Below are 26703 nucleotides of genomic sequence, written 5' to 3'. Positions count from 1 at the left end.
ATTTGCGGAAGAGAAAGATCTTCAAATCTTATAAATATGATGTACAGTGTACACTCTAAGCAAGTTTAGGTAAATCTAAACTATTTGACTCCAATCTCTTTCTCTTCGAGCTTTCATGTTTGTAATTCTGAAACATATGAATTAATGAAAATATGTAGAATGTTGACTTATCAACAGACAGATGGACAAAACAATGTATGAATTATATGAGCATATGTCAATAGGAATCTTCTCTAAAAATTTAAGCTGTCTTTATTCGATAGGAACTGAGAAAATCACGTTTCCCCCATAGCGTTACGGACTGACGGATGTACTGTACATAGAGTAGCTTCGCTACTAAAAACTTACAAACGAACATATATGATATTTTATTACTTGTAGACATAATACTTTGAAAAATTATTAATAACTTTTTTTTAAATGTACCCATTGACACATTGACAAGGCACTATCACATACAAACTGACATCCTGCCACTTGATGCATAAAAATACAAAGTTACCAACTCCATAGCTTTACCTGTAACCATTCTAGTTCCAGGATACTTTCAGCCTCTGGCCGCAATTCTGCAGATCTATAAATATATTTTTTTAATTAGGTTGAGTGATTTGCTTTTCTTTTGTTAGTGTTGGTCTATCCGTCCCTATATGACACCTGCCTTATCAAAAGCTTCTTACAAATCGACAATTGAATTATTATAGATTGTTTTTACTTTTAGAAAAACTAGCGGCTGCGCGCTTAGCATCTAGGGGCTATGTATTCAAAGGATTTGAAAAAAATAGGTTAAAACCATTCCAAGACTTAAGTTAAATCTGAACATGAAATAGAGCCTAAAACCATCAGGGGACCTATGTAAAGCTTAACTAAAATAGAGAACCCAATCGGTTTGCTAGTTCTTGAGATCTTAAGCTTCAGACAAAAAACCCTTACTGCTTTATATAATAGGACACTTACCTATTTAACATACTGGACAATAATTGTTTAAAGTTGGGATCACTATTGATAACTTCTGGATAGATATGCTTCTTTGCAGCTGTCAATGTTTGTACTCGCTCCATCTGTCACAAAATTTAATTATTTAGTAACCAAGAGATCAGAAAGGGATGGATGGATAATTGAATTTTACCAGGGATCTAAAGGGATAGGACAATGGCCCAAAAATAGATGTACGTACAGTGTCAGTATATCCCCAATCATTATACACAAAATTATCCATTCTGTAGATGACAATTTAATTAGTGGTTGAAACGTTTAAACACTTAATTTAATAAACCAACAAATCAAAATTGACTTAAGGTCCCCAAAGTTGTTGAGGCAACGAATAAGAAAACGTTAATATAAGACTTTAGGGACTAGTGCAATAAACAGCCCATTGTCCCCTCTCTCTCTTGAATTTTACACATTGTCAAACCTAACAAGACGTTATGACTCCTGAGGTGTTCGCAGCACACGTTTCGCGCAATTTTTCACAAGCCACAAGCAGGGAAGGAGGGGACAATTGGCTATTTATTACACTAGTTCCAAAGTTTTAAATAGCGTTTTCTCAATCGTTGGCTTGACAACTTGGGGACTTCAATTGAATTTGATTGGTAGTTCCAAAGAATAATTGTAATCTACAGAAGGGGTACTTTTGTGTATCATAAATGGGGATGTACAATGTACATCAATTATTCCCTTGAGATCCCTGGAAAACATATACTGGCAAAGGAACTGACAAGTATAGCTAGATTTAAGAGAAAATGCACTTAAATTGCCATACCTGGGTAGAAAAACAGACACAAAGTTCCAGAAAGATTAATCCAAGACTGTAAATATCAACCTGTAAACATTATTAAAATAAATACAAGCAGGAATTTATAAGTAGGGTTGGGCCGGATACTTTTTTTGCCGGATACTGGATATCTGGCTGATTTCTAATGCCGGATATCCGGTTCCGGCCGGATATATGGCCAACGTTCGATATTCGGCACATTACCGGATAATCGGATATCCGGCGTCAAAAATCAGCCGGATATCCTGTAACCGGATAGTTTTAATATCCGGTATCCGGCCAGATATTGAAAATGGCCAGATATCCGGCCGGATAACCGGCCAAACCGGATATCCGGCCCAACCCTATTTATAAGGGAATAGTAGGTTTCGCAAAATTCCGTAAAGTTGTGAGTAAGGTACCAGTCAAATGCGCTTTTAAGGTCACACTGTGTACAATTTGCGTTTAATAATACTATTAGTTTGGTCAACATTAAGAATAGTTAGACTTAATTAAATAAGCGCATTTGACTAGAAGCTTACTCAAAATTTTACGGATTTACCTAAATCATACCTTTTAAAGCACTTTTTTGTATTGATATAAATAAAAAAACCTATGCCTTTCTATTACCATTTCTAACACCTTTCAAGCGTAAGTTTAATTTCCAGTGCCTTTAATCAAAACTAAATTGTTATTATGTAAACTTTCATTTTCACGAATATTTTTTTTAAAGGTTTCATTTTAAAAAGTTTTGGTATATTTGTTATAAATAAGAAAAATAAAACATTATTTAAAGAAACTACTGGGTCATGTGAAGGAAACGAAGTTGCGGATTTCATATTTTTACATAATTTTTAAAAGGTTAGGTTAGAAGTCAGGTTAGCTGATTTCCCCGCAGGATAAGGTAATTGGCGCCACATGGATAGAGCCCCACGCAGGGGCTGGAAATAGGAGAAAAGCTACTGTGAAAATATGACGAAACCAGCGAATTCGTTTCCTTCACATGATCCAAACTACTGTTAGTACCTTGTGATTATATGATTGTTGTGCTAGTTGTTCAGGCGACATATACATCTGAGTTCCTACTTGGTCTGTTAGTTGGTCATACATATTTATCCTGTAATATAAAGATATATACATCTGAGTTCCTACTTGGTCTGTTAGTTGGTCATACATATTTATCCTGTAATATAAAGATATATACATCTGAGTTCCTACTTGGTCTGTTAGTTGGTCATACATATTTATCCTGTAATATAAAGACATATACATCTGAGTTCCTACTTGGTCTGTTAGTTGGTCATACATATTTATCCTGTAATATAAAGATATATACACCTGAGTTCCTACTTGGTCTGTTAGTTGGTCATACATATTTATCCTGTAATATAAAGATATATACACCTGAGTTCCTACTTGGTCTGTTAGTTGGTCATACATATTTATCCTGTAATATAAAGATATATACATCTGAGTTCCTACTTGGTCTGTTAGTTGGTCATACATATTTATCCTGTAATATAAAGATATATACATCTGAGTTCCTACTTGGTCTGTTAGTTGGTCATACATATTTATCCTGTAATATAAAGATATATACATCTGAGTTCCTACTTGGTCTGTTAGTTGGTCATACATATTTATCCTGTAATATAAAGATATATACATCTGAGTTCCTACTTGGTCTGTTAGTTGGTCATACATATTTATCCTGTAATATAAAGATATATACATCTGAGTTCCTACTTGGTCTGTTAGTTGGTCATACATATTTATCCTGTAATATAAAGATATATACACTGTGTTCCTACTTGGTCTGTTAGTTGGTCATACATATTTATCCTGCAAAATACAGAATACAGAGATGCAACGAAACTTTTGGAGGCCATACACTTATTAAAGACGACGTTTCCTCAAATTGTATTGTCGAGTAAAGAAACCTTCCTTTTGAAGTAAATTGAAAATAAGGAGAGGGAGAATAGTTTTTTTGTTTGTTTAATTGTTACTTTAGGTCAATTTCTACTGGGTACTGGGTAGTCCCGCAAGGTTGGGGCTCCAGCAGGGTTTCAGCATAGTAAAAAAACTACCCCCCCACTCCCCAGTATTTTATATCTATAATACAAAGTAGAATGATGTCTGTCCGTCCATCCGTCCGTCTGAAGCTTAAGATCTCGGTAACCACTGAACCGATTGGATTCTACTCTTCAGGGTATATACCTACTGGTCCTGTGGTGGTTTTAGGCTATTTTCTTGGGGGGTGGGACACCCCCAACCCCCCAAAAAACAACCCCCCCCCAATTTTTTTCTTTTGCAGAAGATTTCCTGGGTCCTTTTACGAATTTCACCTTAATTTTTTTTTGATCACCTCTTGTGGCAAAGCCCCTAGAGGCTAGGGGCGAAGCCGCAAGTTTAAATATAAAGGAATGGTTATCAGAGCTCAACCGGTCCTTTGTGAAAAAGCACCGACTATTATAAAATATGTGAAACTGATAACTTTGATGTAACTAACATGTTAGAATTGTCTTATCAATAACAAACCTTGCATAATAGAGTATGGTACCTGGAATCAGCTTGGTCTCCAGCAAGACTTGGGGCCACCTGTTCTTGGGGTAGGCTGCCTCCAGTAACCAGCCCAAAGTCTCCAATTTTGACAACACCGTCGTGAGAGAAGTAAATGTTGGAGGGCTTCAGGTCCCGATGTATCAAGCCTTGTCTGAAAGCAAATTAGGATTGAAACAGGGATGACAACATCCTTTAGAAGCTTACCTTATAGATGAGTAAGTAAAATTGGAAGAATGAAGTCAATTACTAAGTAGAAGTTCTTGCTCATTAGCCATGAAACTGTTTACAAGAAATTTTGGACATCTATTTTTAATAGCAGCGAAGAAAATTACTATGCTGACCATCGGACGGATAACCATATGTAAAGAGTAGCTACGCTACAGTTCTGCGTACCTGTGTACATACTCAACTCCGACACAAATCTGATAGAAGAATCCCAGAATTTCAGATTGATTTCTCACAGTCGTGTTTCTCAACCAATCACGCAGAGTTTCTTTTCTAAATATAAAATAATTCAGATATTGTACCTTATGTCTCCAGACATCATAAAAGAAATTGAAATAAAATAATTTAAAACAGCTAAGAAATGGGAATTGTTTTATTACGAGCACATAGGTAGACATACTGCTACTTTATGAATAGTTTTAGAAAAAGCACAAAAAACAGAAAATATTTCTTAATGAGGTAATTTTAACCATTAGAGTAAAATACTAGAGGGAGAAGTATCAGAAAATAATTTGCTAGCTTACAAAAAAGGTCATTGTAAAAGAGAGAGAGGTAGTTATCTGTATATACAATATACATACATCTATACTCTAGTATACCATAATAAAATCATTAAATTCGATGAAAAATGACTTATTTCATAGGGTAGAGAAAATACAAAAATATTAAAGGGCATAGTTTTATTGGTCCTTTAGGTCATGCTAACACTGATGGATTGGGAATTTAAATTAGTTAAGTGAATATTTAAATTCTTTACGGATATATTTTACCTACAAAGCTGCATAACAATATACAAATAGGACCGGGTTTCAACTGTTATATTCTTCTTTTCTGAAATAAAAATCATGAATACGACCTTACACTTTTAATTTTATTTTTAGATGAAACGGGAACATGGGTGTGTATTTTGCAAAGATTTATCTTTTTCCCCTGCTGAAAAATATTTCATTTTTTCCCCCTCCTAGTTTCCCCCCCAAGGAGGGAGAAAAAATGGAAAAATGTTTTCAGGACTGTTATTTCTTCATTTGCCCCCCCCCCCTCCTACATTAAAATTTTTTCCTTCCACTCTAGCAGGGGATCATCTCTTTTGAAAGGTTTATATCTTTTGATAATTCTGACCTTTCAATTCTTTACTGTCCCAAACCAGGGCATCACAACAATCTAAAACAGTGAAAATAAAAATTACTGAAAATTAGTGATGGCAATCTGTCAAATTTTTGGGCCGGATTCGGATTCCGGATTCTAGCAATATTTAAAAGGATTTAAAAAAATTAAAAATTAAGTGCTACATATGTCCTAAAAATCAATGTTCTTGGTGTCCTCTATAATTCACTCCCGAGAATCAAACCAGATTTTAAAAGATATTATTTATAATGATGAAAATCTTTGCCTTTAAAGAGGAGGAGTTGAAAGAAAAAACTCAAGACGCTAATTTTAGCCTACCAAATGAGAATTCGGAATCCGCTATTAAAAAACGGTTTCCGGATCCGGATTCGGATTCCAAAATTGGCCAAAAAATGGGCGGATTCCGGATCCGGATTGCCAACCCTACTGAAAATATAATTTTTATCAGGCGGACAAATAGTTTGTTTCCAAATCTATAGACCTTTAGATATTGTTAGACAATAAATCAGTGAGGAGGGGTACATTGGAGTCTTAATTACACGAGTACCAAAAGTCCATAAAGAAGTTTTCTTAGTCGATAACTTCAAATTTTTGGGTAATTTAATCAAATTATGATTGGTCTGTTCATTAAGTTTTATGTCCAGACGTTTCACTCAATAGTTTTAATCTACAAAAGGTTAAATTAAGTGTATCATCATTGGGATCGCACATTAATTTATCGGCCAATGCCTTATCCCTAAAGATCCCTGATATTAACACATTGCAAATCTACATTCTTAATGTTCGTTTGTACGACCGACTGAATTATTGAGCTTTGGGAGTTGTTATCCTTGTTAATTAAGAACCTACTTTATAATTCCCAACAGTGGAGTACAGGAATATATGGGGCCAACACCCCCCCCCCCCCTTATAGAGCATTATGCACAAACAAGAGCAAGTGATTCTAAGAAGCTTCCAGCAGTGATTCTAAATGTTTTTTTTGGGTGAATATACTAGGGTTAAGTTTAATATTGTTATATCAATTTTAAAAAGTTTAACCATGGTTTTATATTGACCAAAAAAATATTTAGATTCACTGCTAGAAGGTGCTTAGAATCACTTGCTCTCGTTCGTGCATTGTATTGGTCCCCTTTGAAATTTTATCCTCTAATGGTTTCTCACGCACCAAATAAATTTCTGTTCACGCCACTGATTCCATATGTCCTTAATCGAAATTACCTGAATTAACGGAGCCTTCATTAGCATCCTCGTCTGACATGTCTAAATCCAAAGAAAGAGCTTCTTTTCTTCCATTTACCTATAATAGTTATCAATCACATCGTATTATAAACATTTTTCCACGGATAAGGAAATAAAATTTATGTTTGATATTTTGGCCCGGGTCTTTTAATACTATTTTATTTTCGTGTGTGTAAAATTTTCTTGATGCGATAAATGATTTTTCAGTATGGCTAAGAACTGTTTTAATCCAGCGGATATGAATTGGAATCAGAGTTTTCGAACTTCCATTTTTGGTTTTAGTGGTTGGAGGTTTTTTTTATTAGTTTGGATATTATTGAGAGGGAAGAGTAACCCTCCCCCTAAAAGATAATCTTTACTGTAACGAAGCTCCATATCAGTCACTCTCTTGATGAGATCCTTAGGCTTGAAACAAAATCATCCCGTTACTTTTATATTATGATAATTTACCTCGCTAATGCCATCAGTGAGAGGGGATGATGAAGCATGAAAATGGATTCCCCCACTCGTTGTATCATCATAGTTATAATCAACAGAAAATCCACTAATTTTAAACATGCTTATTTTCATTTATATATAACAAGGGTCAAAACATCTATAAGTAGCGAAGCTCTAAAAATCATGGATAGAAAAAAACAGAAGTGAAATATCAAGCAAATGTAATTGTAGAGTGATCTTAATAAAAGAGGAAAGAAAAAATAGAAATAAGTACTACATATATATACCTACAGAACAAAAATATTAACTTGAAAAGATATCCTCTATAGCGTTCAGGATGGACTTACTGACGGACAGACAAAGTGAATTATAGAGGATTTAGGACAAGACACAAGAATAAGAATAATTTTGTCTTTAAACTTTTCTGTTAATCAAAATATTATCAATCATAAACTAAATACAATTTCTTCAATTCAAATAAGAAAAAAAACTAAGTACTTATGTTCAAGATTGTTTAGCTCTCCCCCCCCCCTTTCTTTTTCATTTTAAAAATAAGATTATTAAGCATTCCTTTCATCCAACGTGGAAAATCCTCCAAACGAAACTTGATCATTTTTAGTCCGTGATCTGCTATCACTTTTATTATCACAATTAGCATTATTACTACAGCTGTCAGTATCACTTGTAATATCCTCATTATTGTTATAGTTATTGCTATCACAGTTGGAGTACTCGAACCTGACACTGAATGAATCCTCATAGTCTATTTGTTGTGAATATTTGTTGGAGGATGGGGTGGGATGCTTGTGTGGGGAAGATCTTTGGAAGGCATCTGATAATAATTCATTATTGTATTGCTCTTAAATTTCGGAGATTTTTCTATGATAGGGAAAAATTGCTTGTACTGAAATTACTGAAGCGATTGGAATAGTTATTTCTCGCATCGTATTATAAACGGCTTTCCGCGGATTTAGAATGTACAATCATAGATTAAAACTAGTTTTTTAGCCCCGAGGTACCAAAGGCACTGGCTAAAAAAACTGGTTTTAATCTTTTGATTGTACATTTTTATATTCGTAGAAAGCTGGATATAATACGATGCTAGACATAGTTTTTTCGTATGAATGAGAACCGGTTCCTATCCACCGGATTCGAATGAATACGAGAAAGATATTTTCCAGTATGGCCTCGAAACTAGTTAAAATCCGTTGGATTAGAACCAGTCTTGAGCCATAATGAAAAATCATGTATCATATCATTTGTATTATAAAAATTATTTACAGTTTTGTAATTAAATACATTATTAAAATCACATTATTATGAAGTCAAAAGTACAAAAATCTAAGCATTAAGGAGCGCACCTACTCTATTATCAGGGTATGTTCGTGTAAAGTATACAATTATGTTCCTGTGGAGCCTTGTGATGAAATGCTGTACTGATAGAAAGGATTTCTATCATGCTTGACAGCTAAATCTTTACTTTGGGTTGAATACTCTAAAACAATAAAATAATATCAACTTTGTATAGGTGTTAATGTTCTTTCGTAGAATAATTCAAACAAAGACTTTTATAAAGTTTATACTTATAAAATATCCAGTTAAAAGACAATGGGCGATAAATTTATCTACATCACCAATGACAATAAACAATATAGCCCTTCTACAGATTAAAATTCATGATTAAAACGTTTGGACACTTGGACCAAAGTTTTGAACATACCAATTAAAATTCAGTAAAAGTTTCTGAGCTAACAAATAAGATAAAGAGGTTCTATATATCTATCATTGTATACCTGTTTCTGTAGGATCCAGATTTGTAGGCCCTGCTGCCGAGCCTAGGTCTTCTTCATTGAACCAAGAGTCAGCTTCTTTTTGCCAACCTTTAAACAAAAATCAATAACAGTGTGTGTGTCAGGTTAAAAAAAACCCGAAGATAAATTTCTGAGGACTGTTTTTCTCTAACCTCACTAAGCTAACCACCAAACTGTCAAATATTTACGTCCGTTACTGATGTAAGAACAATCAAACCATGGATGTTTTTATTCTTAAAGGATGATAAGAAAACCATTCAATTTTATCCTAATATATGAAGAAGTTTTTTGTCTGCAGCTTTAGATTAGCTGTAGTGGGATCCCGCGACCGTTGCTCAACAAGCAATGCATCCACTCGGTGTCGGAGAGGTGATAGGTTTGAATCTCGGCCCGTCACAGCGTCATAATAAAAGACGTTAAAGAAAAGTCTTCTGCTGCTGCTATGTCAGGTGCTTAACATAAAGCGTTAAAATAGGGGAAATTCCATGGCCCATAAACAGGCGCAACTCATTAACATGTACAGTAAGAACATCTCAGACAAGGGTCGTGCAATCGAAGGGTTAGCTGTCTGTTGCATGTTACTTAAGCTAATATCCTTGGATGTTAGCGTATCGTATCGTCACTTAAAAATCATGTAGAAAAGAGGTAAGGTCAGCTGTAGTGGGACGATTCTATCAAAATTGCAAAGCTACCTGGGGGAGGATTCTCCATCCAGGTTGTGTAGAACCTGACAATGTGTTTATGGTCCAATTTTGCGTGAAGCTTCACTTCTCTCATCACCTTCTTTTTAGACTCCTCAGATGATGGCAGGGTTATTCTGTGCCATAGTCCATGGTAAAAACAAGAATGACAACATTATATAGCAGGGATGCGGAGCCGGAGAGCCGCCATATTTCGCTGGAGCCGGAGCCGTTTTTATTGTTAAATAACAGCTCCGGCTCCGGGTTAGCTAAAAAAGGCACAAAAATTGTCGGACACAAACGGACAAAGTGAGTGATAGTGCAGTTATTGAGTGGTCATAAAAAAAGAAAGAGAGAAAAAGAGAAAAATACATGTTAGATTAAATATCACAAAAAATGAGAAATTCACATTTTCCCAAAAAAATCATGCAGGCGGACATTTTGAATTATAGCGTAACGTCACTTATAAACTTCAATCAAATAATGGTTACAAATTAAAGGGGGGGGGGGGGGGAAATGTGGTGACTCGTGCCACGACATTCCAGCAATTTTATTTTGGGTGCTACTCCCTTAGTTTTAGAGATAATTTGATGAAATCTTTTGGGCTGGGTCAGTAATTACCCCAACTAGAGGTATCTTTCAAAAAAAACGGCGGCGGGAACGCCGCTCCCGCCGCCCGCCGCCGTTTTCCGCCGCCACCAAAAAAAAATTTTTTTTTGCATTTCTCGCCGAATTAGGCAATTTGGAATCATATGAGACCATGTTATTTTTTTCAAAAATTTTTCCCCTTACAAGCAGCCCTGCGGGGGGACAGTCATTTTTTTAAATTCTCGTATATCAAGGTATATCTTAAATTCAGTACTTCTCCTGTGATTTTGAAGATATTGAAACAAAATCTTTTTAGGTTGGTAAGTAAAATATATTTGAATGAAGGAAACGGCGGCGGGACCGGCGGGACCGCCGTCCGCCGCCGTTTTCCGCCGCCAACAAAATTTTTTTTTTTGCAATTCTCGCCGAATTAGACAATTTGGAATCATTTGAGACCATGTTATTTTTTTCAAAAATTTTTCCCCTTACAAGCAGCCCTGTTGACGGCGGAAAACGGCGGCGGACGGTCCCGCCGCCGTTTTTTTTTGAAAGATACCTCTAGTTGGGGTAATTACTGACCCAGCCCAAAAGATTTCATCCAATTATCTCTAAAACTAAGGGAGTAGCACCCAAAATAAAATTGCTGGAATGTCGTGGCACGAGTCACCACATTTCCCCCCCCCCCCCCCCCCATTGAAATAAACAAGGGTTATTTATATACCTAAGGTATTTATAAGAAGAGTAGAAGAAAAGCGAAACATGTAAAAAGTTTGTCATGATACAAAATATGTAAGACATAAATAGTTCAAATTCTTCCAAAGTAAAATAAAAAATTATGCCATGGACTTTCCTTTTAACCGCATAATACACATCATCATATTTATTTTTACATTCAAACACAATTCCAAATCCTCCTTTGCCCAGGCACTGTACTGGCTCAAAATCTGATTGAAACCTGAAATTAACATATTAATTTTTATGATGCCAGACTAATTTTGTTGGGTCTTGTATTTATGTTGAATATACACAATCACATACAACACAGGGATAGGATAATGGACAGTAAATCGATCCCTATCCCCATTATAATGAAAAATAAGACCTAAGTAGTTCATTATGAGAATGCGTGGGGTAAGGGTGTGTAAAGGGTTGTCAACCCACCTATGAAAATTATCTTATTTTAATTGTATTTATACAAAACACAAAATTATAAATACAAATTGTACAATTTAGTTGAAAAATAATCCTATGAAAGTTGCTTAACAATCAGAAGATTTTTTGATTATTTTGAAAATTACAGGGATCTAAAGGTATAAGACAGTGTCTGATATTTTAATGTACATCCCCAATGATGATACACAACATTATTACTTGTGTAGAGTACAATTAGTGGTTGTAACGCTCGGGCACTCAACTTAATAAACCAACCAATCAAAATTCAATTAAAGTTCACAAAGTTGTTAAACTAACGAATAAGAAATAGGTATTTTAAAACTTTGAAGACTAGTGTAATATTCAGCCCAATGTCCCCTCCTTCACTGGAAAATTAACTCTTCAACTTACCTAGATTGGTATTGTGATCCTTGTCTCATGTAATCAGAAAAGTCAGGCCCACTTGAGTTAATAGTAGTCGCAGAGCTGGGAGTAGAACCTGTGGTATTAGAAATTTGACACAAATGATTAATTTATCATTGATATTAAACCCCTAGAAAGATTTTCATAAACTTATGTTTCCAATTGCCTTTCATAACTTGAATTTGTAATCTCTATAAACAATTCCCCATTCTTTTTTTGCAATATATTAGAAAAAAATTAAATCCGTCAGGCAGTCTGTCCGTAATGCGAACTTTCTTCTTTTAATTATCTAGTCTACTTTTCACTGTTTCTGCAAGGGACTTTTTAGGTAGATTAAGGGGGGGTTGCTAATTCGGTATTTTTTTTGGAAGGGGGGATGGGGTAAATAATAAAATTTTCAAACGAAACCAAGACCATTAGAAATCTTACGGAAAAGTCTTATCAGGTCCTAATAGGACGTTATGCTAGGATTTTTAAAAGTGGTCAAAGTTGGACTCAAAGCAGTTACCCGATTAAAAATGACATTTTCCGAAGTCGTGGTTAAAATTACTGGATTAATCCCATACCGAAATTAGCCTCCTCCCTCCCTACCAAATTAATTTTACTCAAATTAAGTTATCATAATTAAACTTGCTAATCTTTAGAAGCTTTATCTTTCTCCACGTTTTTGTTTCTAACTCGCTACTACTGGACAAAATAGTCCTTGTCCTAAATTTCTAAGTTTAAGAACAATTTGTATCTAATGATGCCTGTATTATTGGTTAGACTTGGCACAGGAACTTCAACAAAAACTTCTCTAACAACTTCTTGCGCATTTCTTTCACGTTGCAGATTTTCTACGTGGGTCACTAGTTGTCGGGACCATTCCTAGACAATGACATGGACAATTATACATATATGTGCATGACTTGGCTATAGTAGCGATTCAAATTTTTACAAGTGTCGATATTTAATGCACCATGGAATGATATAAATGTTAAAAATACCGTTAGGAAAAGAAATCAATTTGAAAGAACTATAATTTTAATAGACAGAAAAATGTTTGGTCATTTCTAAAAAGAAAGTTTAAAGTAAATATTAAATATGAATGTTTAAATTACTACAAATAAGATTATCATACAGTTCAAATGATAAGTAGTACAATATAAGTTTTAATAGATAGATTGATAGTAAAAAAGATGAATAAAAATGCATACATTAAAATCTTCTCCAAGATAATGAACAATTGGTCTAATGATAAGAAGCTTGTAGAAATAGGTATAAGTTTGTATAAGTAGATTTCATTTTCAATATACAGATAGATATATAGGTAGAAAAAAGATGGATATAAATTCTTACTTGAAAATCATCTCTAAGATTATGAACAATAGGTCCAGTGATGAGGAGATTAGTCATGATGGCAGTGACTACAGCAATCATAAGAACCTCTTTCCACCAATGCCAGAGACTCATGTATATCAACTCTACTGTTGTCTCCTTGATAAAATATTTAATGAATTTTAATCCACAAACTTCGGAACAAATAAATGCATTTGCTAGGTTACTAAATGTCGAAGTCGTAAAAAAATAATACAAAATTGAGATTAAGAGAAGAATAACTGCCTTGGCACTATTTGTAAAAGTAACACTGAAATTGTCTAATAAGTGTTACATCATCTATTACTCTAGGAATATAAACAAAATAAGGACATTACTCCACTTCTAACAACTAAAAACTTGGACTGGTTGATTTAACTTTACAATGTACTAAATTAAAATAAAACTTGCTCATACAAAGTAAGAGGTGGGACTCTTGAATGGACAAGAAAAAATGAAATAAAAAGAGTAGCTGCGCTACAGAATGTATATATTTACCTCTTCCTCTTGGTTCTTGTTGGTATGCCCTTCCAGCAATCCTGTTATGTTTGCAATGGGATCCTGTAAAAAAATATTGAAAATCACAATTAATTCCGGGACAAGGAATAAAGACTCTAGGTATCTGTATTGATAGCTGTTATTTAAATAAGGAGGTCATTTTTTCTGCGTATTTTCCGTAGAGTTGTGTGTAATCGTTTAGTCAAATGCTCTTATCAAGTCAAACTGTTCTGAAATATGACCATTCCTTATATAATATATATACACTTGTTCATAATTAAGAACAGTTTGACTTAAAAAGCGCATTCGACTAAACTGTTGCACACAACTTTTCGGGATATACTCAAAAAATGACCTTATTTCCCCCCCTTCCATCCATCATGTGCAAACATCTACCCCCAACTTAGAAAACAATCTAATTTGAAAAACATATTTTTATGAACCAAATGATGATTTGTTATTAAACAAAGACATTCCAAGTTTTGGGACTTTAATCAAATAAATTTTCATTACCTAAAAAACTGTGGATCACTCTAAAGAAGTTTAGAATATCTTATATTGAAACAAGCATAAAAATGAAGCTACTCTAAAAATGTCTACCTACCTCTGGGTTTAACTGTGGTGTATTCTCTGTGTAAAGGTAGAAACCAGAATCATAGGGGTATTCTGCACTGCCAGAGGTTAGTGCTAGTGCTGTTACCTTAATTATAAAATTAGATTAAATTTTGGTTTCAACTTTGGAGTATAGTTCCTTTCGTGACAACGCCTCTTAAGGGGCGTTTTGTCGTATTTTCACATTAGCTTTTGATAGATTAGTTTAGGTTAGGTGATTATCCCGCAGGATTAGGGCTAAAAATAGGAGAAAATCTACTGTGAAAATACAACGAAACGCCCCTATAGAGGCGTTGTTACTAAAAGGCCTATACCCCAACTTTGTTTACTTAGTACTAGTGTGTAACGTTTAAATAAAGGAAATTTAATTATTACATTTTCTACACCTTTCAAAAAAAAAAGAAATTCATTTTGATCAGTTTATCCAGTATTAGAGGGTAAAAAGACCTTAACTAAATCCATAATCAAATTTGCAACCAACCAAAATTAACAAGAAACTTTAGAAAATATTGCACTAATAAAAATTCGAAAAGAATAGGTATTATTAATCGTTCATTGTCTTTCCCTTAATTTGTAATCTTTAATAGAACGTTGTCCTTACAGTCATACGTACTGATATACGCTAGATAAAGAGTAGCTGCGCTACTACAAAGTTAAGTAAGCCAAACCTTAGCATCTTCCCTGTGCATGACAGAATCATAATTATTTGTCAACATGTTTTGAAATTGGACAGGTCCATTGTTGATAATAGGAGTTCTACTCGGGGTCACCATGTAGGGCTTCCAGCTCACTCTAAAATAACAAAAAAATACAGGTTAGGTTGGTAAAGGTTAATAGAGCCCCATAGGTACGGTAATACATATGAGAATATTGGCTCGCAGGGTCAGAACCTCAAGGTGTATTATCATGTTATTTCAAAATTAAAATATGATTTCGATGGTCAATAAATAAGCCTCGGTAAAACATAAAATTAATTTCTACCAATAAAAAAGGTTTCATCTTACTATTAAGGAAGTTATAGGCAACTTTAGACTAATATCCCTATACCCAATAGGATTTATACAGCAATCCTACATTAGTACACATGTTATTATTTAATTCTCTTATTTTTTAATTTTGGATAAATCTAAATTGACAAACCTTGGAAAATCTACATCCTTTGTAGATCCATCACTATCTTCAGCTAACATACTTCCCATCAAGATATTTATTGACTCCTAAAATATAATAATCTTAATGTTTTACTTTACACCAATCTAACTCCTCCCTAATTTTAGATGAGAGAGAAGAAGACTACTAGAAACATTTTCAAGATATTTGTCAACTAAAGAGAAGATTAATGTAATAAAGAAGACGACCTCCAACATAATAAGAAGATTAATGATTGCTGATACGAAATTTGAAGGCTGCTAATGATATTGTGTTGACCACTGTCTAATGGATGATTTTTATTTCAGAATCAAGCTTCTTTTACCACGAGGTGAGGCCTTGCTTTACGTTAATTTTTACTAGTTTATTCGCCCCTAACCTTGGGGGGTGGGGGGTTTATGGGAGAAGGTCAGGAAAATAACCTAAAACCCTCCCAAGACATTATAAAGATTCCTTGAAAAGTACAACCCATTCAAGACTAACAACTTCCGAGAAATTAAACTCAGACAAAAGAACCTCACTACCTACTTTATATTGTTGTAGGATAACAATTTAAAACAAACATTTTGCATGCCAAAGTAGATGCTTAACAAAAAAAAACTTCCTATCGTTTAAGATCATGTATATGAACTGACATAAAGAAAGACGGATAAATAAGTTATATCGTAAAAATGCTTGTTAAGGATTTTCACAGATTTTAATATAAAGTTTTATAATTCCAAAAAGGCAATCTAAATCTATTAAAAAATAATCTATACCTATACAGCAAGGAAATCTACCAAAACAAAGATTTTACACACAATCAGTGAAGGAATCTACCTGTATGTAGAGCTGATTATTATGCTTGCCAATATAGAGAGAAGGATTTTCGTCGGCTACAGAATCATCCAAAAGAACGTCTCGCCGCGGAATGTGATTTTTAGAGAACAAGTTTACCTAAACAATATGACATCAATAAAAAATGCAATTGAATAACATCTTTTAAAAGGGGTAGTTTCACGAAAGGCATTTGAACTTAATTTAGTGAACCGTATATTTTATCCTGGTTAATTGGTTAAACTACAATTATTTACTAAGTATATTTGCGATAACTTTTATTTAATGAAATCCTCCAATTTTTAACATGTACAAAACAGCCTGCTTAATTGCTTCAAGATCCATGTCAGATCTATATAGGAAATAAATGTCTATAAACGAGCTCAAGTTTTCCAAGGAATATTTGTTTAAAACTCATAGTGCTCCAATAATCCATAATAAACTCTCATTGCCCAGAACGATAAGACCCATTATTTTACTTTATTAAAATAATTTCCTTTTTTTAATTTCATGTTGCTATTTACCTTATATCAATGTATTTAATTTCTAATCATAAAAAAGAAAGTTTAGATTTATAATATAATAAATTTAAGAAAACTCTATTTTAAAAAAATTCGATTGTGGCGACACTTTGTGTGTTCAAATATTAAACTAAAATTGTAATCATCATCATTAACCCTTTGGTGATGGTAATGTAAAGAAAAAAATATAATTTAAAAAATCTTTTTAAAATCATTTAGATTATTAAATATTTACTTTCTTTTAGATAGTAATGCCGGGTGAGGAAAATAGATTTATTGAAAAATAGATATGCATATAGAAAACTAGCCAATAGGGAGATAATTATATCGAGCCAACTCTAGTATATCATATATTTGAAAGAATTTCAATTTTCTACCACGTAGTTTTTAAAATATCAAAACTTGAAAATCATCATTTTAAATTGCATATATCACAAAAAGACGATTTTCAAGTCTTGATATTTTCAAAACTACGTGGTAGAAAATTGAAATTCTTTCAAATATATGCCATATAAATATAGTTTAACCCATTAACTAGCAAAAAATATGCAGTTCAGTAAATTAAGTTCAAATGCATTTCGTGAAACTACCCTTTTGACTTGATCAAAAACAATCTGATCAAAATTAAATGGATTTAGGAACTATTCTAACGAGTTGAAGTTAAAATCATTTTATTCCAGCTTTAGAGAAATTAATAAACTTTAATTATACATAAAATAAATTTACTTTTAGAAGATTATTGCCAGTTAGCTGCCAAACATCTACGATGGGGGCCTGGAATTTTCTCTTCCACTTTAGAGTTGAATCATCCCTGTGCAGTTTTAGATACTTAATTAATTTCTTAAAGCGTACTTTTTAAGGGGTATTATTTTTTGATATTTTGTAATCATTGTATGATACATAAAAAAATTCGAATATATTTAACTTATAATATTAAGGTCCAAATAAAAAAATTAAATAGAATATGTAGTAGTACAACTTAGGAATATGTAACATTTGTGGCTGCCGTGTAATTGTTTATTATTATTTTTTGTTGGACATTATGTATTATATCTATAGGCCTTTTTTCAAGTAAAACTTTTGTCCAACGGGACTCTTTTCTTTAGTTCTTTTGTCCCGACCGACACGCTGATGAATTGGGCCGGATATCTGTCCAACGTTCGATATCCTGCAAATTACCGGATAACCGGATATCCGGCGTCAAAAATCAGCCAGATATGCTGTTACCGGATAGTTTTAATCTCCGGTATCCGGCCGGATATTGAAAATGGCCGGGAATCCGGTCGGATAACCGGCCAAACCGGATATCCGGCCCAACCCTAAAAAATATAATAGCAATTGCAATTTAAATTATTTTTTTTTTGTTTTGAAATATTGCCAAGTATCTTTCCTAGTGGCACAAACAATCCCCTCAGGGACAACTGTCTTGATGTTATCATCAATCAATGCTTCTCCATCATTCTCCTTTTTATCCCCTGAAACATTGTAAGTTATTGGTGGTTTCACACAAATTGCCGGTTGAGCACTGATAACTCCCCTCCTCTACTTTCGAATTAAACTAAAAACAAGAAGGGGGGGGGGGGCGTTGTTTTATTCTTTATGCCTTGCCAATACTGTGGGGCTACCCTGTACCCAGTATAACCATACCTGACCTAAAGTAATACAAATAAACGAAAACCTAACTCTCCCCCCCCCCCCTTATTTTAAGTATTATTTCATTTCAAATGTATTGTTACTTTAGTTTATAAGAGGATAGGGGAGGGGAGGGGGGGGGAAGGGTGCTCTTTCGTTCTTTCGATGGTTTTGGAAATAATGAAAAAAAATGTTAATACCTTCTGTGTCATTTTTATCACAGGGATCATTTCCCGGATAAAAAGAGACATCATGAAGACTCACAGAGAAATTCCACTTCTGTTCTCCAGTCTTAGGGGCATGGGCTCTACAATATACAGAATGTTTTATATGGAGCCATAGATGTCCAATAGCACTATCCTGGATTGTTATGGTCGAAAGTGAATCATCTAAAAAACCTATAAAATATCCCAAAAAGAGAAGGGAATGTGTCAGAATTTTGTTTTTAATAAATCCATTTTAAATGTTCTACTTTATCTAAAAATTTGAAAGAATTTGCACTTAAAATAAATTGTTATAGGTACCATAGTAAAACATAAAACATTGTGGGAAATAATATATTTGATTCACCTGACAGTTTTAGTGCTGCATTGAACAACAAACATATCAGCCACAGAATCCTCCTTGAATTTGTTGCATTCATTCATGGAACACTCATATAACACCTCGCCTAAACAAAAGTTATGAAATATCATACCTACTTTTTGTCCACTAAGATCAATGTAAGAATACTTTTGAATTATGAGGCCCAATTAAAATTAGCTGTATAATGAATGCTCTTTGAAAAAGGGTATTTTGAAGCAGCAGTCAATCTAAAATAAAGACTAATAATTTCACAGTTCCCCCTTAGTGTTACGGCCTGACGGATGGACGGAGAGAAAAATTAATATATAGAGTAGCTACGCTACCACCAATGATAATTAACCTGTTTTAGCATCAATTCCATATGTTCTTGTTTCTTTGCCTCCAGTTATTACAATATTCTCCTGCATTCTTAAACAAATTTACCAATAAGTTGCGCATCTACAAAGGCTGTAGAGAAAAACAAAGGAGAGCAATAAAAAAAACAGAAAAATGACTTCAATTCATAAAAAAAGGGTATAACAAAAAATTTCGTAGCATTTGATGTGCAGTTTGTTTTTAGATCAGATAATTTAATTCCCAATAAACGAGGATGAAACATCCATAAGAGTGAAGCTGAATAAATCAGAAAGGAGGACAAATAAACTAAACAATAACAGTTAAAAGTGCCTACAGCAAATATAATATTCCACACAATATAATACAGTTTTTAAAAACTCAGTATTATTCTTTCTCAAAATTGCTTAAGTTCAAGATACATAAAATGTGAGCAAACTTACAATTTTTTAGAATTTATTATAGAGATGATTTGCTTAATATTATACCTTTAAGTATGTATCCATAGTCATAACATATCATATATTAATTAATATTGTTTTTAAACTACGGCAAAGAAATAAACTTACTTCTGTGAGGAACCTAAAAGTGAGTCAACATCCATGGGTATTTGCTCCACTACTTCACCATCAAACTTGTACAGACGACCTTGATAGGAAAAGTTAAATGACAAAAGAGATTCAATGAAACAGATTTAGTCCCTTTCGTGCAACTCCTCTTAAGGGGCGTTTCGTCGTATTTCAAGTAGCTTTTCTCCTATTCCTAGCCCCTGCAGGGCAATCACCTAACTTAACCTAAAATAGTCTAACAAAACCCACTGTGAAAATACGACGAAACGCCCCTTTAGAGGCGTTGCCACGAGAGGGACTATACCCTATGAAACTAATTTAATCCTTAGTGCAAAACACTGAGGAGACGGCTATAATAAGACATATTGGTGCTTTCCCTCAAAGTACCTAGAATATACCCCCCCCCCCCCCACCATTATTTTTTTAATGACTTTAAATAAGAGCGGGGTAAGGTTATTTTTGTATTCTTTATGCCTACCTCTATTTGCCCAATGTAACCTAAACTAACCCAACTTGATATAAAGTAAAGATAGATAGATTACTGGAAACCGCCGACACGTCACATTAGAAAATTCTATAAACTGCATGAAAGTTAGAACCCATTAAAATATTACTCTAATTAATATAATTTACTTAATATATTAAGAATGATTAACTAATGTTTTAAAAGTTAAAATAGACACCTGTTAAAGATGGAATAAGTTTGACAAAGTATCCTCTGTTATCCAGGTCCATGTTGGAAATAGTTGAATCAAGCAAAGTTCCTGGGTGCATACTCACACTCCATAACATTTCTCCATCCTGAAAAAAAACTAGGGTAACGTGGGGTAATTCCGGTCAATTTTTTTCTTCAACTTAAAAAAAAACATACTTCCCAAAAACTTTTTCCGGTTTTTAAGAGTGCAAATGAACGATATGGCAATAACGAAGAAGCCTGTCTTGGTCCCATTAAGATCTCGCAACTAGAAGTCGGTCAAAAATCGGTTTAAAGGGCGGCGGTTGGCCTATACCGGAATAACCCCACCGGTGGGGCTATTCCGGTCAGTTGACTTTGGGGGGGTGGAACACCCCCTTAAAATATTTTTTTTTTAAATATTAAACTATGAGTAGAAAGCTGAGGTCATTAGCTTTCTAACAGTACTAGTCGCATGCAGATCAGACAATTTTTTGACAACATTTTCCCCATTTTAAAAAAGTCGGTAAAATCGCAAAAAAAAACATCAATTTTTTTCATGCAAACTTTTAAAAAAAAATCATACTTTTTATAATATGATTAGGTTTTTTTAAGCTTTATACATAAATTAGAGGCAATTTCTGATTCGCAGGTCTTGGAATTTCTTGAAAAAAGTGATTTTTTCCCAAAAAATTTTTAATTTTAAAAATCCTGCCAGTTTTGACAGCAGTATTTGATACATTTTTTCTTGTCTCAAATTGGCTAGGATTGACCTACAAGGATGGTTAAGGTGTCTAAAGATGCAAAATTACATGTCTGACAATTAACTTGAAATGATATGGGGTCTAACTCTAATATTTCAACACATTTTATGCAACAGGAATTTTGAAAATGCAAAATCTTGAATATGTACTCTAAATCTTGGAGATAGAACCCATATCCTGGGGAGTTTTTGTTAGGACATGCAAAGAGCTTTCTATAGACACCTTAAACACCTTTCTAGCTTAATCCTAGCCGATTTGACATTAAAAATCCAAACCGCGCAAAAATCGCGAACACCCTCTTATACGAAAAAGATGCAAGGGTTTCATATGGAATTTCAAATCTTCTAGCGGTGTTTCTAATAGACATACCCCTTCTTACATGAGCCAATGCAGCTGATACATCTTCAGGCAAATATTTAAGGTGTTCCTTTGGGTGATATACTCTTCCCATTACTATAAAAATGTGTCTGAAAAATTTTAAATGTCTTTACAATTTGAAAAGCTTAGGCAACAAAACATGACATAATACAAGCAGTAAAATGACTAATAATGTACATCTAACAACAGGCAAGGCAATGATTAAAGCTTAGGTCATGCATTGGGGTTGTTCATGCTTCCAGATCACCTGAAAAAAACATTAGGGTATAATATATTTATAAATATAGTAATAAAAAAAAAGTAAAAAAAGTGACCGGAATTGACCATATTTTTGAGACGAAAAAAAAATTATGAAAAAATCAAGTTAGAACAACGCCTCCAATTGCAAACGATAAATGAATGCCATATCTTTCATTTTACAAAAACCCGCGGGTCAATAGGACTTACCATTTTTTCACAATTTTAGGTTGAACATGGCCTATTTTGAAAATTTTTTTTTGCAAATTTTTTGCAACTTTTTGAGGGCAAAAAAATCATAGAAGGAGTGATCTGACAAAAATTTGCTGAAGTAAGAAATGAAAGTATAGGCAATAAACTACAACTTTGCTTTTCTGAAGATCTCTCGCAAACGTTTAGAACACCGTTAAAAAACGGTTTTAAAAAAGTTGGTCGAGTGACCGGAATTAGACCCCCCTACCGCATTTACCCCACGTTACCCTATGTATAACATTCTAGCGGATTTTTTAAAACCATATATTGCAAGATTTTACGCAATTTTTGTTAACAACACTTTAAGGATCACATTTTAATTATTAATCAACGCTAACTGAAAGTATAGTAAGACTTCATAACATTTATCCATACTTAGGAATACACATTTGAACATTTTGCAGATTTTTAGCTATACAGATATGTTTGAACATTGCATGCAGTGGATTTTTTTAATAAACTAAATATTGAAGGTAGCATTTTAAGGTCAATAGATTCGTTTTTATACTTATCATCAATAAAACATCTTGACGGATTTTTAGAAAGTTTTTCTCATATTCATTCAAAACCGATTAATATCCAGTGGATTAGAACCGGATCTCGTTCATACGAGAAAAAACTATGTCTGGCATCGTATTATATCCAGTTTTCTACGAATATAAAAATGTACAATCGTAAGATTGAGACCAGTTTTTTAGCAAGTGCCTTCGGCATGTCGGGGCTAAAAAAACTGGTTTTAATCTTTGTACATTTCATATCCGCGGAAAGTTGTGTAAAATACAATGCGAGAAATAACTATTATCAAAGTCCTACCTTGCTTAAATCCAAAGCTGATAATTGACCGTCCAGTGTGCTGACCAATAAAACATTGGACAGCCCTCTCTTCTCCTCTATAGCTGGCTTTGGAGGGCAAATGGGGAGCGGAGCATCCTCCTCTGTACCTCCCACAGAGAATGTGGGAGGAAGGGGGGTTGTAGAGCTGACCGGGGGCGCTGGTGTAATGTCAACATATTCCTCATCTTCTGAAAATTAAAAATTTTGGTTTCAAAGAAGAAAATTATATTTTTCGTAGGTATAAGTTTAGGAGATTATAAGTTTTTCATCTGTCCATCTATCTATCTACAACTGTTTCTGCAGTTTCTTCCAAACAAGAGCTTTTTTAAAAAGGCCTGCTTTATAACTGTTTGGCTGTCCTTCTAACTACATTCTATGATAAAATATTTATATTACAAGTTACAACTGAACTAACCCATATTTCTTTGATCTATCTATGTTTCTGTCTATCTATCACTCCTGCGTTTGTCCTGGAACCTCTTTTTACCCTTTTATATCTAATTAAGGGGGGGGGGGGGGAAGTTTGTACAGTTATAGGAAATGAAAATTCGGTACCAAATTTTGCCTTGGCCGTTTGGGCTTGTTTTTATAGTTATCAACCTAATTCTTTTTGTAAACTCTCTTATATGATTGGATCTACCTGTAAAACTTTGAAAATTGAATTTTGGGACTTTCCTTCTAGGGGCTAGTGGGGCAAAAGACCCCCCCAAACACTAAAATTTTAACTTAGGAGCTTATTTTTAAAGATATCGAGCTGATTTTTTAAATGGAACCTTTTATTACATAGATGAGTTGATTAGCCACTCCATATTTCATTTTTGCACTTTACTTCTAGGGGCTTTTGGAGTAAAACAAACCCCCCAAATACAAAATTTATAAGTTTTGAGCTTACATGCCCCTAGAGGTAAGGTGCAAAAATGAAATATGGGATGGCTAATCAACTCATTTATGCAATAAAAGCTTCCATTTAAAAAACAGCTCGATATCTTTAAAAATAAGCTCATAACTTAAAATTTTAGTGTTTGGGGGGTCTTTTGCACCACTAGCCCCTAGAAGGAAAGTCCCAAAATTCAATTTTCAAAGTTTTACAGGTAGATCCAATCATATAAGAGAGTTTACAAAAAGAATTAGGATGATAACTATAAAAACAAGCCCAAACGGCCAGGCCAAAATTTGATACTGAATTTTCATTTCCTATAACTGTACAAACTTCCCCCCCCCCCCCTTATCTATCGAACTACCTGTATTATCCTGCTCTGGGTTGGCTCTTGCCCCATAGAAAGAAAGGCTGCACACTAACAAACAGCCGAACTATCCAACTGTTTATTATCTATCTATCTATAGCTGTATATTTCTCTAATTATCTATCTATCTACCTATGTTATCTTGCTCTGGGTTTGCCCTAGCCCTATATATAACACTAGCGGCTTCGCCCCTAGCCTCTAGGGGCTTTGCACCAAGAGGTAATTAAAAAAAACATTAAGTACTACTGGTGCTGCCGCCAGTAGTTTTATGTGAGCTAACTTCCCCATAAGAAAAAAAAATGGGGGAAAATAGGTACCTACGCAAGAAAAAAAAGTGGAGGAAATTTTTTATATTTGGGGGGGTTGGGGACGTCCCACCCCCCAAGAAAATAGCATAAAACCACCACAGGACCAGTAGGTATATTCCCTGAAGAGTAGAATCCGATCGGTTCAATGGTTACCGAGATCTTAAGGGACAGACGGACGGACAGACAGACAGACATCGTTCTGGCTAATTTTTTTTGTTACGTCATAATCAGTCAGACACTATTACTGTGTTCCCCTAGAAGCTTCTAGGGACACTTAAGGTAAAAAGGGGGAAAGTCGACCTCATCCCATTTAAAATTTGAGTTTTAAAAGAGTAAAAAAATATTTTTGGGAGGGAGGGGGGTGAGGACACCTTCCCCAAAAATAGTTTAAAACCTTCCCAGGACCTATAAGAAGCTTCACTGTAAAGGAAAACAATATCGGTTCAGCGGTTAGCGAGATCCTTCGGTACAGACAAAAAACGCTAACTACTTTATATAACAGGATTATGCAACAGTCGAACTATCCTAGTGTTCATTATCTGTCTATCTATCTATGTTTTTATATCCATCTAATTATCTATCTATCTACCTGTGTTATCTTGCTCTGGGTTGGCCCTAGCCCCATAGATAACACAGCTGCAGACCAACCAACAGTCAGATTATCCAAGTGTTCATTATCTATCTATCTATGCTTTTTATGTCTATCTAATTATCTATCTATCTACCTGTATTATCTTGCTCTGGGTTGACCTTAGCCCCAAAGATAAAAAGCTGCAGATCAACCAACAATCAGACAATCCAACTGTTTATTATCTATCTATGTATGCTTTTTATGTCCATCTAATTATCCATCTATTTACCTGTGTTATCTTGCTCTGGGTTGGCTTTGGCCCCATAGATGACACAGCCACAGACCAACCAGACAGCTGACACATACACCACACACTTTATCCATTTCATTTTAATCAGATATTTTTAGTCTGCCCTGTTAATATCAATCCCTTATACTGCGTATTTAAGGCAAGGGTTCACACTGAAGATATGGAAAGAAAGCTTGTCTTTTTAAAATGAAAATACTACTTCTGTACTTTCATTGACAGACATACAAACAAAAACCAACTTATTTGAGATTACTAGAGCAATACAAACGGCGGGTAGGCATTATTTTTTTTTGGGAAAATTACATCTATAAAGTTAGTTTACAAATTTTATAGAATCCAGAATCCTATTGTACATTTTTATGGCCATATAAAAAAAGAAATTTTTTCAACAAATATGTCATTATTAGAATAGCTTTCGCTTTAGGTTATATTCTAATTTCTGTTAGTAACTATTGTATAAAAACCACCGCAAGTGAAATACTATATAACAAATCCTTTTCGGAATAAAAACATCCATAACATAAATATTATTTTTTTTAAAGTTGTAGGTAATGAAAAAAATAATCAGTAAATCTATTTTTGGCAGAGAATTTATTTTAAATTGCACTCAAATATTGTTTCAATAAAAGTAAAATATTGTAAGGGATTGATTCCTGGGTGCATTAAATGATGTTTCTTTCTTCCAACAATGATGTCCTAAACCAGTTCAGCAGAAGGTTAAGGTGGATGATGTTGGCACATTTTTTATCTGGAATAACAAGAAGACATCTATAGCAAATGATTGTTTTTTTATGGTGCATTTCCTAAATAGTTTAAAATTACATTGAAGGGGGAGGTAGCTTGCGCAGAATTCCGTAAATGTGTGAGTTTTAAGATTTTAAAAGAGGAGTAGAGCTCTACAGTTTTGTATGGCTATTGCTCTAATATAGTACATATCCATACCCCATTAAAGCAACTGTCATGCCAAATTTTATAGTTCTACTTCTATTTTAAATTCTTAAAACTCACACATTTACGGAATTCTGCGAAAGTTGTCTACCCCATTATTACTACTTTCCTAATCGGTAT

At 34.0% G+C, this 26703-nt stretch overlaps 1 protein-coding gene across 2 annotated transcripts; it reads right to left on the bottom strand.

The window, feature by feature from the left end:
* LOC145304706 (eukaryotic translation initiation factor 2-alpha kinase-like) lies at positions 1-26385 on the bottom strand. Of its 2 annotated transcripts, XM_080146649.1 has the most exons (34): positions 26292-26385; positions 25615-25742; positions 23182-23390; positions 20748-20865; positions 20065-20143; positions 19503-19570; positions 19148-19247; positions 18778-18884; positions 18338-18420; positions 17672-17758; positions 16428-16544; positions 15600-15676; positions 15128-15251; positions 14452-14547; positions 13848-13910; positions 13332-13469; positions 12743-12860; positions 11982-12069; positions 11271-11373; positions 9843-9969; positions 9133-9219; positions 8751-8834; positions 7912-8174; positions 7352-7447; positions 6881-6959; positions 5657-5698; positions 5308-5368; positions 4706-4810; positions 4311-4463; positions 2777-2867; positions 1760-1819; positions 955-1058; positions 520-574; positions 1-127 (listed from the first exon to the last, which is right to left on the bottom strand). In XM_080146649.1, the coding sequence occupies exons 2-34, from the start codon at positions 25712-25714 to the stop codon at positions 56-58; spliced, it is 3354 nt and encodes a 1117-aa protein (XP_080002775.1). In that variant the 5' UTR covers positions 25715-25742; positions 26292-26385; the 3' UTR covers positions 1-55. The 2 variants fall into 2 exon arrangements, with proteins under 2 accessions (XP_080002775.1, XP_080002776.1); XM_080146650.1 differs by lacking the exons at positions 1-127; positions 520-574; positions 955-1058; positions 1760-1819; positions 2777-2867 and adding an exon at positions 3413-3592.
* Positions 26386-26703: the final 318 nt, after the last annotated feature.

The sequence above is a fragment of the Acartia tonsa genome, chromosome 13 (assembly GCF_053477335.1).
Source record: "Acartia tonsa isolate MP-2025a chromosome 13, ASM5347733v1, whole genome shotgun sequence".
Classification (NCBI taxonomy): domain Eukaryota; kingdom Metazoa; phylum Arthropoda; class Copepoda; order Calanoida; family Acartiidae; genus Acartia; species Acartia tonsa.
Note: the sequence above shows the minus strand (reverse complement) of the source record. Positions and strands in the feature narration are given on the sequence as shown.